General features: G+C 43.4%; 1 protein-coding gene across 9 annotated transcripts in view; it reads left to right on the top strand.

Annotated features, from left to right (window-relative positions):
- Positions 1 to 3,976, top strand: part of OSBPL10 (oxysterol binding protein like 10) — a 334,487-nt gene extending 330,511 nt beyond the window's left edge. For all 9 annotated transcript variants that reach the window (XM_025272583.3, XM_044934022.2, XM_044934026.2 and 6 more), the window contains 2 exons: positions 320 to 473; positions 2,660 to 3,976. In XM_025272583.3, coding sequence (XP_025128368.2) covers positions 320 to 473; positions 2,660 to 2,704 — 199 coding nt within the window. In that variant the 3' untranslated portion in view covers positions 2,705 to 3,976. The remainder of the gene's footprint in view (positions 1 to 319; positions 474 to 2,659) is intronic.
- The last annotated feature ends 13,497 nt before the right edge of the window (positions 3,977 to 17,473 follow it).

Below are 17,473 nucleotides of genomic sequence, written 5' to 3'. Positions count from 1 at the left end.
GCTGCCCTGGGTGTGGGTCGTCTTTTCTCTGCTTTAGGATGGGGTCCTAACAACACGTCTGTCTTACTGGGGTGTTGTGGTGATGAGTTAATGTAAACTGTTTATAAACAAGGTACCCGCGCGTGGAAGGGTCTGCGTGGATTCTGTCTGTAGGAGCAGCAGGATTCCTCCCGTCACCCCTAGACTGGTCCCCCGGCACTCAGAGCCCGCCTGGGAGGGGAGAGGGGATTCAGGGTAGGGTGCAGATGGGGCCCCGGGACCGCAGCCTCGGGCCGCTGGCCCTGCCTGACTGCTAACTGTGCCCCCCATGTTCCCCCAGGAACCTCTGGCGGGAGGTGACCCGGTGCCTGCGCCTAGGGGACATGGAGGCGGCCACCGAGCAGAAGCGGCGGCTGGAGGAGAAGCAGCGGGCGGAGGAGCGGAAGCGGGAGAACCTCCGTGCGCCCTGGCGGCCCAAGTACTTCATCCAGGAGGTGACCCGGCGGTGGGGTGGGCGGGCTGTCCCGTCTCCGCCGTGGGACTGGCAGGGAGGGCGGCGGAGGGCTGGGCTTGGCGGCCGCGGTGGGGGCCCTGAGTGCCGGCCGCTCTCAGGTTTCCATTAGAGGAGTGCCCCTGCCGGTGGGTTGGCGCGCACGGGGCCGCGGCCCCGGGCACGTAGCGCTTCACAGAGGTCGCAGACTGCTGCTCTGTCTTCTATAGCGAGTTAACGGGAAAGGCCTGCCCAGCCCATCTCCTCCCCTGGGGAGGTTGGAACCTTCCTATGACAAGCACCTTTTTAGAGCTTTGCCTCTCGTGGGGCCGATGGAATGGACTTGGAGGGAGACCGGCGGGGGGTGGGGAGGGTTGTCCCAGGTCACCAGGAGTCCTGGGGAAACCACCCCCCCGCCTGCGGGCCCCTCTGCTGGTCGGAGCGCCATGCGCCCAGCTCCGAGAACAGAACTGGAAACAACAGGAGTGCAGGAGCCGCAGTTTTTCAGGCAGGCGGTCAGGAGTCTGAGACAGTCGATGAGAGAAACAGGCCAGTGGGGACCAGACAGATCCCAGTCTGTACCCGAAGGGGTGGATGCTGCTCACCTCCAGGCCATCACAGGCCGATTCCCCAGTTCTTACGAGAAGCCAGAAATCAGAATTTCTATTAGAGATCAGATACTCAGCTGGTGTCGAGGAATCTAAGTTTAGACACTGAGAGCCAGTGGCAGTCTGTCTGGACTTTCCGAGTCTGGGCGCTGGCGGCGTCTGACTTGCACTCCGTGGAAGGATGGCCCCAAGTAGCTGGAAGGCTGCAGGGAGAGAGGGTGACCATGAGGTGGGCTGGGCCCAGCTCCCAGAGGCTGGAGCCAGGGCTGTGGGCTGAGGGTTGGCGTCATGGTTGCCGCTGCTTTAGACAGGAAGCCTGCTGGGGGACACTGGGAGCGGGTCCCTGTCTGGAGGGCTTGCCCAGGGCAGGCGACTCTCTATTAGTCAGGGTTCCCCAGAGAAACAGCACAGAACCAACAGGGGATAGGAGCTCATGTAGATCTATGATGAGATGGGGCTGCAAAGCCATGAGATCTGTGGGTTGCAAGCTGGAACTGCAGGAGAGCCAGTGGTTTATTCAATCCTAAGCCTGAGACCCGGGGAGCTGATGGTGTGAACCTCAGCTCAAAAGCAGAAGTCCAGATGAGTGAGGCAAGACAGAGAAGGCCGATCCTCACCTCCTCCCGCTCCGGTTCTACTCCGGCAGGGGGAGATGGGGCTATCCCCTCCCCCGCACGGGGGCAGGGTGTCTACCGCACCCCACCCACCAACCCACATGCCACCCTCCTCCAGAAACACCCTTACTCTCAGGCTCAGAAACAAACAACTCGGGGCCGGTCACATCGACACGTCAAAGTAGCCATCACGGGATCCCGCGGGATCCGACCGCGAGCTAGATCTAGTCTCCCAGAGACAACTCCTCGGCTTGGCTCCTGTGGCCGCTGCATGTGAAGAAGTAAAATGACAGCCAGCCCCATTCTTTCTCCCGCTAGAGGGTGTATAAAAGCCCGTCCGTCTCTAACAGGCTTGAGGACACCTAGAGGGTACAGACCAGCCCAGCCTGGTTACCATGCAGCGCGCTCCTCTAGGCTGGCGCCGGGCCCACACCACCGGGTCTCGGCTTTTCCTCACCGGTACCGCGTGTGACTGGTGTCGTCTCCTGGGGCTGCTGGCGTGTATGGGGCTGCCGCCTGCTGTGTGCCTTTAGCTGGCTGTAAAGTCATTGCTTTGGGCAGGTTCCTCCTACTCAGGCCCTTGTTTTCTCTGTTCCCTGTCCGTTCATCCAAATACCTTCCTTTTTGCCTCCTGTCCTGCCGTTTCAAGGTGCTTTTCCTTTTGGGGCCAATTAATCTTTCTTGACGGAAACCACACAGGCCGTCCGCCTCCTCTTTGTTGTTTTGGTCATTTCATGGGGTTTCCTCCTGAAGCGGCAGATGCGCAGGCCCTGTGGGCTCGAGGAGGGGTTGTGAGACCAGCAGCGCGGCCGGGCTATGCGCCTTGAGGAGCGAGGCAGGGGCACAGGCTGGCGGGAGCCAGCGCTGCCCCGCAGGGTGCTGGGGCTGGGCAGGGAGGACCCCTTCGCTTCTGCCCTCGCCTCGCCGACAGGTCTTCACGTATTGATGAGTCCTCCTGTCTCTTGCAGGGTGACGGCTGGGTGTACTTCAACCCACTGTGGAAGGCACACTGATGGGTGGAGACGCAGAGCTTTCAGAAATAGCCCTGATTTTGTAGGAATTAAAGTGGTACGGTATCAAGGTTCTGCTGGTCTTCCCTGAGGCCGCCTGAGAGCACTCAAGACACGGCACCCAAGAGAGATTCTGTTGTGAACAACGCGCCCCCAGACTCTGCTGGGATCGAACTTATTCAAGAGCCTTTGGGCTTGTGTGTGCACGTGTCTGTGTGCAGAGCTCCCCGCACACTGTCTGTTCACACGCACGCGCTCCGTCTGCTGGGTATCACTACACATGGAAATACTGCACTTACCAACAGCGACGTGGGTGATTATGAGCTCCTTTTTATCAATAAGGTTTCAAGTTTTCTAGTTTTCACTTTTGCCAAAAAATGTTTTGCACTCACAAAGTATTCTCCAGTTGACGAGTCCTGTCCAGACGAAGGTGAACGGACGTGGCCGGACTGCCGTCCGTCTGGTGGAAGGTGGCCGGCACTTCCCATTATGGCTGTGATTCCCACTCTGCCCCCAACTTCGTTGTTTGTTTGTCCATGCTCAAGACAGATCATCTGCATCTCCTGTGGGATGGGGAGTAGGCAGGAAGCTGTTCAAGGTGCAGGCTGGCGCCTTCCCGGATGGAGCGCCCCTCGGGGGGAGCCCACAGCCAGGCCTGCCTTGGGATGGTCCTCCCACATCCTTGCCCCAGAAGCTCTCTGATGATTTCTTATGCTCAAAGCGCTAGTCATACAGTTTTCAGAAGCTGCTGCTTTCATGGTAGAAAACAAGTCCTATGGAGACTTCACTACTTTTATCTTTGGAAAAAGGGCTTTAGAAGTGAGATATACGCATGCACATACAGACATGCTGTACCACAGCCTTGTATTTCATTTGGGGAAAGAGAAAAGAATACCCAGTGAATTTTTTTTTTTTTTTAAGCGCATCTCCCTCTCTTGTTTGACCCAAACTCTGCAAGGAAACCACTGTGATTAAAACATCCATACAGCCTGCCTAAGTGTTCCATGGTTTCAGTTCAGTTTCAGTCTTCAGCCTTTACAAATGAGGTCGAGACATGACCAGAATATAAAGCAAGGAGAAAATGAAGTATTTGATCTTTGCTCAATGCTTAATTTATTTTTTACTGTGCCACTCTGAGAATATTTATACAATCCAGTAGCATGAATGCTTCTCTGTAGTAATACTAATTCTGTGCCTTTCGTCTGCTTTCTTAAGACCAATTGTTCACACTTTGTAGACATTAGACAAATATATTTCGATTAAATACTATACTTATCTGCGTGTCTGTGCTTGATTTTCAGGGATTCCAAAGTTCTGTTGGAATTGGTGGCTCTGCATGAACTCATATTTTATTGATTAGTGTTCATTTGATGTGAACAGCCATTATATTTCCATCAAAACAGGGTTTTAAATACATTAAACATCATATATGGATATTTTCTGATAAGGTCATAAGAAAATTTAACTTATATCCAGGGAATGGTCTTGTTTTGAGAAGTGACTTACCAGGCAAAATGATAAGGTAAGCCTGTTCTGGTTCACTGTCTTAAGACATCTGGGAGAAGAAAGTGGAATCATTTTATTTCTGAGAGGGAAAGCAGGTTAGATGTATTTTGAGAGGGAAATCTTTAATGAGGAGACTGCAAAGGAATCACTGTGGTGTCTTTCGATATTCCAGTCTTACACCAGAGCATAAACCGTCTGGGGCGTAAAATGGAGATCCATCACTTTTTTTTTTTTGGTCGTGGCGGGGAGTTCATTTGGCCTTTTAAAATATTGCAAAACATCATATAAAGAATTACATAAAACATATTACAGTTTCAGGAATAATTATAAACACCCATGTACCCACTGCCTGGGGAAAGAAACCTGTTTGTCCACACCTTGAAAGCCACCTTTGTGCCTCTGCAGAATTGTGTTGTTTTTACAATCATCCTAATGGGTGTGAACAGTTATCTCATTGTGGGTTTGACTTGCATTTCCCTAATGATTTTTAGTGATGTTGACCATCTTTCCCATGTATTTATTGACCATTTGTGTATCTTATGGAGAAATGTCTGTTAAAGTGCTTTGCACAGTTTCTAATTGCGTTCTTTTATATATTAATATACATGATTTGCAAATATTTCCTCCCATTCTGTGGGTTGCCTTTTCATTCTGTTGATAACTGTCCTTTGATGTACAAAAGTATTTAACTTTGATGAAGTCCAATTTTTTCCTGGGCCTCCCAGGTGGCTCATCTTGTGCTTTGGATATCATATCCAAGAAATTATTGCCAAATCTAATTTCATGGAGCTTTCCCCTTATGTTGTCTTCTAAGAGTTTCATAGTTTTAGCTCTTATGTTTTACATTTTTGATTCAGTTCAAGTGAACTTTTGTATATGGTGTTAGGTAAGTGTCCAGTTTTATGACTCTGCATATCGATATCCTGTTTTCCTGGAACCATTTGTTGGAAACACTCTTTTCCCCATTGAATGGTTGTCTTATCGAAAATCATTTGATCATCTGTGAAGGGTTTATTCCTGGACTCCCTAGTCTGTTCCATTGGTATATGTCTGTGATTTTATGCCAGTACCAGTTTTGAAATCTGGAAGTGAGACTTTATTTTGTTTCAGTTCAGTTGCTCAGTCATGTCTGACTCTTTCTGACTCCATGGACTGCAGCAAGTCAGGCTTCCCTGTCCATCATCAACTCCTGGAGCTTGCTCAAACTCATGTCCATCGAGTCGGTGATGCCATCCAGCCATCTCACCCTCTATCATCCCCTTCTGCCCCTGCCTTCAGTCTTTCACAGCATCAGGGTCTTTTCCAATGAGTCAGTTCTTTGCATCAGGTGGTCAAAGAATTGGAGTTTCAGCTTCAACATCAGTCCTTCCACTGAACATTCAGGACTGATTACTTTTAGGATGGACTGGTTTGATCTCCTTGCAATCCAGGGGACTCTCAAGAGTCTTCTCTAGCACCACAGTTCAAAAGCATCATCAGTTCTTCGGCGCTCAGCTTTCTTTATAATCCAGCTCTCACATCCATACATGACTACGGGAAAAACCATAGCTTTGAGTAGACAGACCTTTTTTGGCAAAATAGTGTCTCTGCTTTTCAATATGCTATCTAGGTTGGCCATAGCTTTTCTTCCAAGGAGTAAGCATCTTTTAATGTCATGGCTGCAGTCACCATCTGCAGTGATTTTGAAGCCCAAGAAAACAAAGTCTGTCACTGTTTCCATTGTTTCCCCATCTATTTGCCATGAAGTGATGGGACCAGATGCCATGATCTTAGTTTTCTGCATGTTGAGTTTTAAGCCAACTTTTTCACTCTCCTCTTTCACTTTCATTAAGAGGCTCTTTAGTTCTTCTTCTCTTTCTGCCATAAGGGTGGTGTCATCTGCATATCTGAGGTTATTGATATTTCTCCTGGAAATCTTGATTCCAGCTTGTGCTTCCTCCAGCCCAGCGTTTCTCATGGTGTACTCTGCATATAATTAAATAAGCAGGATGACAATATACAGCCTTGACGTACTCCTTTCCCAATTTGGAACCAGTTTGTTGTTCCATGTCCAGTTCAAACTGTTGTTCTTGACCTGCATATAGATTTCTCAAGAGGCAGGTCAGGTGGTCTAGTATTCCCATCTCTTTCAGAATTTTCCACAGTTTATTGTGATCCACACAGTCAAAGGCTTTGGCATAGTCAATAAAACAGAAATAGATGTTTTTCTGGAACTTGCTTGCTTTTTCAGTGCTCCAATCGATGTTGACAATTTGATCTCTGGTTCCTCTGGCTTTTCTAAATCCAGCTTGAACATCTGGAAGTTCATGGTTCAAGTACTGTTGAAGCCTGGCTTGGAGAACTTTGAGCATTACTTTACTAGTATGTGAGATGTCAATAACCTCAGATATGCAGATGACACCACCCTTATGGCAGAAAGGGAAAAGGAACTAAAGAGCCTCTTGATGAGGGTGAAAGAGGAGAGTGAAGAAGTTGGCCTAAAGCTCAACATTCAGAAAACTAAGATCATGGCATCTGGTCCCATCACTTCATGGCAAATAGATGGGGAAACAGTGGAAACAATGTCAGACTTTATTTTTGGGGGCTCCAAAATCACTGCAGATGGTGATTGCAGCCATGAAATTAAAAGACGCTTACTCCTTGGAAGGAAAGTTATGACCAACCTAGACAGCATGTTAAAAAGCAGAGATATTACTTTGCCAACAAAGGTCCATCTAGTCAAGGCTATGGTTTTCCCAGTGGTCATGTATGGATGTGAGAGTTGGATTATTAAGAAAGCTGAGTGCCGAAGAATTGATGCTTTTGAACTGTGGTGTTGGAGAAGACTCTTGAGAGTCCTTTGGACTGCAAGGAGATCCAACCAGTCCATCCTAAAGGAGACCAGTCCTGGGTGTTCATTGGAAGGACTGATGCTGAGGCTGAAACTCCAATACTTTGGCCACCTCATGCAAAGAGGTGACTCATTGGAAAAGACTCTGATGCTGGGAGGGATTGGGGGCAGGAAGAGAAGGGGACGACAGAGGATGAGATGGCTGGATGGCATCACTGACTCGATGCACATGCGTTTGAGTGAACTCCAGGAGTTGGTGATGGACAGGGAGGCCTGGTGTGCTGCGATTCATGGGGTTGCAAAGAGTCAGACACGACTGAGTGACTGAACTGAACTGAGATGAGTGCAATTGTGCGACAGTTGGAGCATTTTTTGACATTGCCTTTCTTTGGGATTGGAATGAAAACTGACCTTTTCCAGTCCTGTGGCCACTGCTGAGTTTTCCAAATTTGCTGGCATATTGAGTCCAGCACTTTCACAGCATCATCTTTCAGGATTTGAAAGAGCTCAACTGGAATTCCATCACCTCCACTAGCTTTGTTCATAGTGATGCTTCCTAAGGCCCACTTGACTTCGGACTCCAGGATGTCTGACTCTAGGTGAGTGATCACACCATCATGGTTTTCTGGGTCATGAAGGTCTTTTTTGTACAGTTCTGTGTATTCTTGCCTCCTGTTCTTAGTATCTTCAGCTTCTGTTAGGTCCACACCATTTCTGTCCTTTATTGTGCTCACCTTTACATGAAATATATTGTTTACTTCTATGCTAGTCTTTTATTATTTCCTTCTGTTAGCTATGGGTTTAGTTTTATTTAGCTTGTTTCTTAGGGTTCAAAGGTTACTGATCTCAGAGCTTTACAAACTCAAGTATTTATAGCTATATATTTTCCCATTAACACCATTTTTCCAGCATCCCATACATTTTGGTATGTGTTTTTATTTTCATTAGTCTTGAGATAAAGTTCTGATTTCTCTTGTGATTTCTTCTTTGAGCCATTGGTTAAGAGTATGTTGTTGAGTTTCCACATACCTGTGGATTTCTCAGTTTTCCTTCCACTATTGATTTCTAGTTTAATTGCACTGTGATTGGAAAAGATACTTTGATTTCAGTCTTAAAATTTATTGACTTGTTTTGTGGGCTGACATTCAGTCTATCCAGGGGGATGTCCCACACACACTTGAGAAAAATGTGTATTCTGCTATTTGATGGGGCCATCAGTACGTGTATAAGTCCAGTTGGACTACGGTGATGTTTGTCTTTTCTTATTAATACTGTCTTGGTTGCTTTTAATCCATTATCAATAGTGGGGTGTTGAAATCTCCTATTATTTTACAGCTGTGTATTTCCTCCTCAATTCTATAAATGTTTGCCTTGTACATTTTGGAGCTTTGATGTTTGGTGGATGTGTGGCTATAACAGTTATACCTTCTTAGTGAATTGATTCTTTTATCAGTATATAATGTCCCTGTGTCTGGTAAGTTTTTGACCTGAGAGTTTAATTTGCCTGGTACCAGTATAACCATCCTTGCCTTGGCTACTGTTTGCATGAAATTTTCCTTCATCCTTTTACTTCGAATGTACACGTCTTCTTAGCTCTAAAGTGATTCTCTTACAGAGAGCATATAGTTGAACGTTGTTTTAAAATCCATTCTGGGACTTCCCCCTGGTAATCCAGTGGTTAAGAATCTACCTGCCAGTGCAGGGGACATGGGTTTGATCCCTGGTCCAGGAAGATCCCACCTGCCATACAACTACCAAACCCACACACCACAGCTACTGAAGCCTGCACACCTAGGGCCTGTGCTCCGCCAAGAAGCCCCCGAAACAAGAAGCCGGGGCACTGCAATGAAGAATACAGTCCCTGTGCACCACCATTAGAGAAAGCCCTCACGCAGCAATGGAGTCCTAGCACAGCCAAAAATAAAGTAAAAAAAAAAAAAAAAAAATCCATTCTGCCTGTTTCTGTCTTCTCATTGAGGAATTTCATCTATTTACATTTAAAGTAATTACTGATAATGACATACTCCTGCCATTTTGTTTGTTTTCTGGGTGTCTTACAGCATCACTGTCCTGCATTTTCTCCATTATTGTCTTCCTTGGGATTTAGTTGATTTTTCTTTTTTTTTTTTTTGAAGTGATAAGTTGATTCCTCTGTCATTTTTGTCTGTATTCTATAATTATTTCACTTGTGGTTATTAGAGAGATTACATATACCATCCTAAAGTTATAATAGTCTATTTTAAATTAATACCAATTTTAGTCATGTAAAGCTCTTAATCCTTTACAGCTTCATCCTTTTTTATTGATGTCACAAATTGTATTTTTATATATTGTGTACCAATTAACAGGTTTATGCTTATTTCTGTGTGCCTGCCTTTTAAAGCATGAATAATGTTATATTCAAAATTATAGTAATTGGTTTTCATATTTCTCCATGTGTTTATATTTTTTATAGCTTTGAGTTACTGTTGAAAGCCTTTCAAATTAAAGAATGACTTTGTAGAGTGGTTATGAAACCTCTTAGCTTTTGTTCATCTGGAAAGATCTTGAAAGGTATAGAATTCTTGGTTTAGAGTTTTTTTCTTTCAGATTTTAAATGTACATTCCTACTGCATCATGGCCTTCAAAGTTTCTGAGAAACCTGCTGATAATCTTATTGAGGATGGCTTTTAAGTGACAACTTAACTTTCCCCTTATTGCTTTCAAGATTTTCTTAGTTTTTGGCTTTCAGTAGTTTAACTAGAATGTGTCTCAGTTTGTGGTCCTTTGGGTTCAGTTTGTGGTCAGTATGGGTTCCTTTGGGTGTAATGTACTTGACATTCATTAAGTTTCTTAAATTTATAGATTCATGTCTTTTCTCAAATTTGGGAAGTTTTCTGCCATTATTTCTTCAAATCTCATGGCCCCTTCCTCTCTCCCTTCTTGGACTCCTATAATGTAATATTGGTCCATTTAACGGTGCCCTTTGCGCTCTTTCCACTGTTTTTTTAACACAAGAAAAGACTCTACACGTGGACATCACAAGATGGTCAACACTGAAATCAGATTGATTATATTCTTTGCAGCCAGAGACGGAGAAACTCTATACAGTCAGCAAAAACAAGACCAGGAGCTGACTGTGGCTCAGATCATGAACTCCTTATTGCCAGATTCAGACTTAAATTGAAGAAAGTAGGGAAAACCACTGGACCATTCAGGTATGACCTAAATCAAATCCCTTATGATTATACAGTGGAAGTGAGAAATAGATTTAAGGGACTAGATCTGATAGACAGAGTGCCTGATGAGCTATGGACTGAGGTTCGTGACATTGTACAGGAGGCAGGAATAAAGACCATCCCAGTGGAAAGGAAATGCAAAAAAGCAAAATGCCTGTCTGTGGAGGCCTTACAAATAGCTGTGAAAAGACGGGAAGCGAAAAGCAAAGGAGAAAAGGAAAGATATAAGCATCTGAATGCAGAGTTCCAAAGAATAGCAAGAAGAGATAAGACTTCCTCAGTGATCAATGCAAAGACATAGAGGAAAACAATAGAATGGGAAAGACTAGAGATCTCTTCAAGAAAATTACAGATACCAAGAAAAATATTTCATGCAACGATGTGCTCAATCAAGGACAGAAATGGTATGGACCTAACAGAAGCAGAAGATATTAAGAAGAGGTGGCAAGAATACACAGAAGAACTGTACAAAAAAGATCTTCATGACCCAGATAATCACGATGGTGTGATCACTCACCTAGAGCCAGACATCCTGGAATGTGAAGTCAAGTGGGCCTTAGGAAGCATCACTATGAACAAAGCTAGTGGAGGTGATGGAATTCCAGTTGAAATATTTCAAATCCTAAAAGATGCTGTGAAAGTGCTGGACTCAATATGCCAGCAAATTTGGAAAACTCAGCAGTGGCCACAGGACTGGAAAAGGTCAGTTTTCATTCCAATCTCAAAGAAAGGCAATGCCAAAGAATGCTCAAACTACCACACAATTGCACGCATCTCACACGCTAGCAAAGTAATGCTCAAAATTCTCCAAGCCAGGCGTCAGCAATACGTGAACCGTGAACTTCCAGATGTTCAAGCTGGTTTTAGAAAAGGCAGAGGAACCAGAGATCAAATTGCCAACATCTGCTGGATCATCGAAAAAGCAAGAAAGTCCAGAAAAACATCTATTTCTGTTTTATTGACTATGTCAAAGCTTTTGACTGTGTGGATCACAATAAACTGTGGAAAATTCTGAAGGAGATGGGAATACCAGACCACTTGACCTGCCTCTTGAGAAACCTGTATGCAGGTCAGGAAGCAACAGTTAGAACTGGACATGGGACAACAGACTGGTTCAAAATAGGAAAAGGAGTACATCAAGACTGTATATTGTCACCCTGCTTATTTAACTCATATGCAGAGTACATCATAAGAAATGCTGGGCTGGAAGAAGCACAAGCTGGAATTAAGATTGGCGGGAGAAATATCAACCTCAGATATGCAAATGACACCACCCTTATGGCAGAAAAGGAAGAACTAAAGAGCCTCTTGATGAAAGTGAAAGAGGAGAGTGAAAAAGTTGGCTTAAAACTCAACATTCAGAAAACTAAGATCATGGCATCTGGTCCCATCACTTCATGGCAAATAGATGGGGAAACAGTGGAAACAGTGTCAGACTTTATTTTTGGGGGCTCCAAAATCACTGCAGATGGTGATTGCAGCCATGAAATTAAAAGACGCTTACTCCTTGGAAGGAAAGTTATGACTAACCTAGACAGCCTGTTGAAAAGCAGACATTACTTTGTCAACAAAAGTCCGTCTAGTCAAGGCTATGGTTTTCCCAGTGGTCATGTATGGACGTGAGAGTTGGACTGTAAAGAAAGCTGAGCGCAGAAGAATTGATGATTTTTAACTGTGGTGTTGGAGAAGACTGTTGAGAGCCCCCTGGATTGCAAGGAGACCCAACTGGTCCATCCTAAAGGAGATCAGTCCTGGGTGTTCATTGGAAGGACTGATGTTGAAGCTGAAACTCTAATACTTTGGCCACTTGATGCAAAGAGCTGACTCATTGGAAAAGTCACTGATGCTGGGAAAGATTGGGGGCAGGAGGAGAAGGGACGACAGAGGATAAGATGGTTGGATGGCATCACCGACTCAATGGACGTGGGTTTGGGTAGACTCCGGGAGCTGGTGAAGGACAGGGAGGCCCGTTGTGCTGCGGTTCATGGGTTCACAGAGTCCAACACGACTGAGCAGCTGAACTGACGTAATAACTTCAATTGACCTCTCCAAGATTGATTCTTTTTTCCTGTTAAAACACTCTATGCTCAACTTTTTTTTTTCAGCTTCAGAATTTGATTTTTTTCTAAGAGGATAATTTCTTAGTTGATACTCTCTATTTTGTTGAATTACTTTAGTTCGTTGTTTTATTTCTATGAGCTTATTTCAGACAGCTGGCTTTAAGTCTTTGTCTAATAGATGATTGCTGTTATTTTCTTCCTCTATTATATAGGCCTTTTTTTTTCTGTTTCTTTGTATCTCTTGTGGTATTTTGTTGAACATTGGGCATTTGAAAAAAATAACCATCTCTCCCAGAGTTTTCACTGCTGCACACCAGGGAAGACCTTTGCTGATGTGTAAGGCAGGTATCTGAGCCTTGGGATCAGCCTGAGGTGGAAATTTGTCTCAGGTGTTCTTCTGAGCACACGTCCTGTCTAGGGCTGTGTACCATTGAGTCCACCCTATATGTGACTGTTTTTACATCTTAATTTTTCAGACTTTCCCTTTAGCTTCTTCTCAGGACCTTAGATACTCGTTCTACCCGTTAATTTCTTGCCAGGCATCTCCATGTCTGTAGTCTCACTATAGCCATTCTGTTGTTCTTTAAATACTGGAGTAGAGCTGGAGTAACATGTTTCAGGTGTACAGAAAAGTGATTTGATTTTATATATATACACACACACATCTATTCCTTTTCAAATTCCTGTCTAGATTGCTACAGAACATCTAGCGGAGTTCCCTGTGCTATACAGTAGGTCTTTGTTGATTATTTTATATATATTAGTGTGTATATTCCAATCCCCAAAACCCCTCTCCACCTTTATCCCACCCCACCTTCCCCCTTTCATAACCATAAACTAATTAAGTCTGTGAGTCTGTTTTGTAAGTTTATGTCAGTTTTTAGATTCCACTTACGTACTATCATATGGTGTTTCTCTTAACTTACTAGTATGATAATCTCCAGGCACATCCACGTTTCTGCAAATGGCATTATTTGATTCTAACGGTTGAGTAATATTCCACTGTGTATATATACCCATCTTTATCCACGCATGTGTTGGACATCTAGATTGCTTCCATGTCTTGGCTATTGTAATCAGCACCGCAGTGAACATTGGGGTGCATGTGTCCTGTTGAATTACGGTTTCCTCTGGATATATGCCCAGGAGTAGGACTTCTGGATCATATGGTAACTGTTTTCAGTTTTCTGAGGAACTTCATACTGTTCTCCATAGTGGTTGTACCAATTTACATTCCCTCCAACAGTGTAGAAGAGTTCCCTTTTCTCCACGCCCTTTCCAGCATTTATTGTTGTAGACTTTTTGATGGTCTCTCCCTGTAATTTTGAGTATGTTTCCATGGGCGTCCTGGAAAAATGTCTAGTTCTTCTGCCCATTTTTTGGACAGGGTTTTGTTTGTTTTTTATATTGAGCTGCATGGGCTGTTTGTAGATTTTGTAGATTAATCCCTTGTTGGTCGTATCATTTGCAAATATTTTTTTCCCCCTTCTGTGGACTGTCTTTTTACTTTGTTCATGGCTTCCTTCACGGTGCAAAAGCTTTTGAGTTTACCTAAGTCCTATTTATTTCCATTACTCTAGGGGACAGCTTGAACAAGATACTGTTATAATTTATGTGAGTGTTCTTCCCCATGTTTTCCTGTTTTATAGTATAGGTTCTTACATTTAGATCTTTCTTATTTTTGTGTATAATGTTAAAGAATGTCCTAATTTGTTTTACACGTAAGCTGTCTAGTTTTCTCAGCACCATTTAATGAAGAGACTGCCTTTCTTCCATTGTATAGGCTTCCCTCCTTTATCATATAGCTCAACCATAGCTGTGTGGGTCATTTCTGGGCTTTCTACCCTGATGATCTATATTTGTTTTTGTGCCAGTACCACACTATATGACTGTAGCTATGTAATACAGTTTAAGTCAGGGCACCTGATTCCTCCAGGTCTGTTTTTCTTTCTCAAGCTTTCTTTGGGTGTTCAGGGTATTTTGTTTCTATAAAAACAAACAGCATTTTTGTTCTAGTTTTATGAGCAGTGTCTGCCTTTCTGCAGCTTTCCCAGCCTGCGATCTGAGCCATACCACTTTTCTCTGACAAGTTAGAATGAAAAGATTTTTTTCTTCAGGTAGCCCTAGATACATCAGACTGGTGCAGGTAAGTTCTTTTATTTTCCCTCCTATTTGAGAGGGGACACTGAAGTATATGCCCAGTAGTGGGATTGCTGGGTCATGGGGTAGTTCTATTTTTAGTATTTTACAAAACCTCCAGACTGTTCCCCATAGTGGCTGTATCAATTTACATTCCCACTAACAGCGCAAGGGTTCCCTTTTTCCCACAGCCTCTCCAGCATTTATTGTTGTAGATTTTTTGATAATGGCCATTTCTGATGTGTCTGCATTTTTGTAATAGTGATGTTGAGCATCTTTTTCATGTGCCTCTTGGAGAAATGTCTATTTAGATCTTCTGTCCATTTTTGACTGAGTTGTTTATATATTCTGGAGGTGAACCCTTTGTTCACTGCTTCATTTGCAGCTATTTTCCCCCATTCGCTGGGCTGTCTTTTTGTCTTATGGTTTCCTTTGCTGTGCAAAGCTTTTAATTAGGTCCCATTTTTTTTTCTTTAAAAAATTTTTCATTACTCTTAAAGGTGGGTCAAAAACTACAAAGCTACAGTAATTAAGACAGCATGGTTTTGATATAAAACAGAAATATGAATCAGTGGTATAGGATAGGAAGTCCAGAGCTAAACTCATGCACTTATGGTCACCTAATGAATGACAAAGGTGGCAAAAATACAGTGAAGAAAAGACAGCCTCTTCAATAAATGGTGCTGGGAAAACGGGGCAGTTCCATGTAAAAGGATGAAATCAGAACACTTCCAAACATAGCACTATTTTTAATGTGACTTTTCTATGATTGGGCATATGTTCAGTGCTGTAGACCAATGACCATTTTCCAGAACCCCTATAAAGTTATTTTAGCCAGGTTCTCGTTTGCTGTTATTTTAAATGTCTTCATGAAGCATCAAGGGCCTGGAGCTTCCAGTCTGCAACCTTGGTCTTGTGTGTGCTAAAATCAAGTGCACAGTGTAAAGGAGAAGCAGACACATGTAATCACAATCCAACTCAACTGAAACATGCTATCACTCCAGAGCCTTTTTCTATAATCAAAGTCCCCATTATTGTCCCCCAACTCTCCTCCCCCAGAGTTGATCTATAATCCAACTTTGTGAGTAAACCACATCCTGGTTTGCTTTATAGCTTTAATACTATGCACACATTCCTAAATGATACATAGTTTGCCTGCTTTTGATATATAAATGGAATCATATAATCTCTTGGCTTGTAAACTTAAACTTTTTATGATCATCAGTGTTATTCCTTATCAATGCTGTGCACTTTTTCCTTCTATACTGTTCCTTTATATGAATATATTACTATCAATTTATCTTAGCTACTTTTGACAGACTTTAGAATTGCAGGGATATGGGATATATATCTTCAGTGTGCATCAGCTAACTCCTGAGTCATCTTAAAGTTCCCATCAGCAATGCATATGTTTGTATTTTGGCTAACCTGATGGGTATGTTTATTTCCCATTTGGATTTCTTCTGTTAAGGACTAATCAAAAATCAGCATCTGTTTTTTTTCCCCTAAGCATTCTTTACAGAGTCTGGACATTGATCTTACATCTGCTGCAGGTTGGGTGACAACACGTCCTCGTTTAGCCCTGCGGTCTCGGTACATATTTAAAGGTCACTGAACAAAGGTATAGAACTCACATTACCCAAGTTCAAGATTTACTGAAAAGATGTAGTTATCAGTGTATCAAGAGGATACACAAAGATTGATGAAACAGATTAAGAACGTTGGTCAGTTTTTAAGTCTTTTCAACAAATGATGTTGGCTCAACTGAAAAAACTCACACAAGTCATATATAAAAACTAATTCAACAGATTACAGATCTAAAAGTTAATTCTATATTGGCCAAAAAGGTACAAAATAGGAGGTTTGTTTTTCTATTCCTGGACAAAGTAAAGTGGGCTAAGAGAAACTTACCCACCTTCTACACTATCTGTTGCCTCAAATAGCTAGAGCCATAAAAACATTAAAAAAAAAATCATATCTATCAAAAGACAAAGAGGATTATATATTATTTCCTTCAGCAGGATACAGGCCTGAGCTCTGATTCAGGTTAATCTAAGTTTGTCAAAGAACAGGTCTTGCTTTCTCTGTCTGGCCTGTTTGAATAATACGACAGTGTGCTGAGGTTAAGAGAATGCAGTTGTCAGTCTGGCTGCCACTGACCTTGAGTTTTCATTCATTCAATCTTCTATCTTCAGCTTTTATTGAAACCCCGTTCAACAAAAGCAGATAGTTGGTACTCTAATCAAAATGCCTCCAAGATTTTAGAAGACAGCTCCCCAAGAATATTCCATATTCTCCAACTAAAATATTAAGAGCTAGACAATCTGAGTTTTGTGGCTCCCAGAGATGGTCACAATGTCTAGCTATTATACACCAAGAGAGAGGTGAACAAGTTCAGAAACATGTGCTGTTTTAGGACTGAAAGGACCATCAGTAATTTTGTTCCTAATATTCTGCTTCTGACAGTAGTCAACTGGGGGAGTTTGGACCAACTCTTTAGCTAAAGCCAAGTAGTAAAGCTGGACAAGGGAAAGTCGCTTAGTCGTGTCCAACTCATTGTGACCCCATGGACTATATATACAGTCCATGGAATTCTCCAGGTCAGAATACTGGAGTGGGTAGCCTTTCTCTTCTCCAGGTGACTCATCCCAACCCAGGGATCGAACACAGATCTCCTGTATTGCAGGTGGATTCTTTACCAGCTGAGCCACCAGGGAAGTGGACAAGAAATACCACCTGTTTTAAGACTTCACAGAATCCAGAGGATGGAAATCCTGAGAGAGAAGGCCTGGCATTTGAGGCCATTTCCCCCTGGAAACTGGCAGAGACTGAACTGCAATTTCAGTGACTTTGTAGAACTAAAAGGACAAAGGCTGGTATTAAAACCTGCGTGGATGAGGTCCTTGCAGGGTTTCAGTCTGGGAATCATAAACCAGCCCTCAGAGATGGCAGCCTAGCTCTGTGATCACACAACATCCCTTGAACTGGATGAATCTGATTACGGCTTGCTATGAATCAT

The sequence above is a fragment of the Bubalus bubalis genome, chromosome 21, assembly GCF_019923935.1.
Source record: "Bubalus bubalis isolate 160015118507 breed Murrah chromosome 21, NDDB_SH_1, whole genome shotgun sequence".
NCBI classification, from domain to species: Eukaryota; Metazoa; Chordata; class Mammalia; order Artiodactyla; family Bovidae; genus Bubalus; species Bubalus bubalis.
This window is presented reverse-complemented; position numbering and strand designations above follow the sequence as displayed.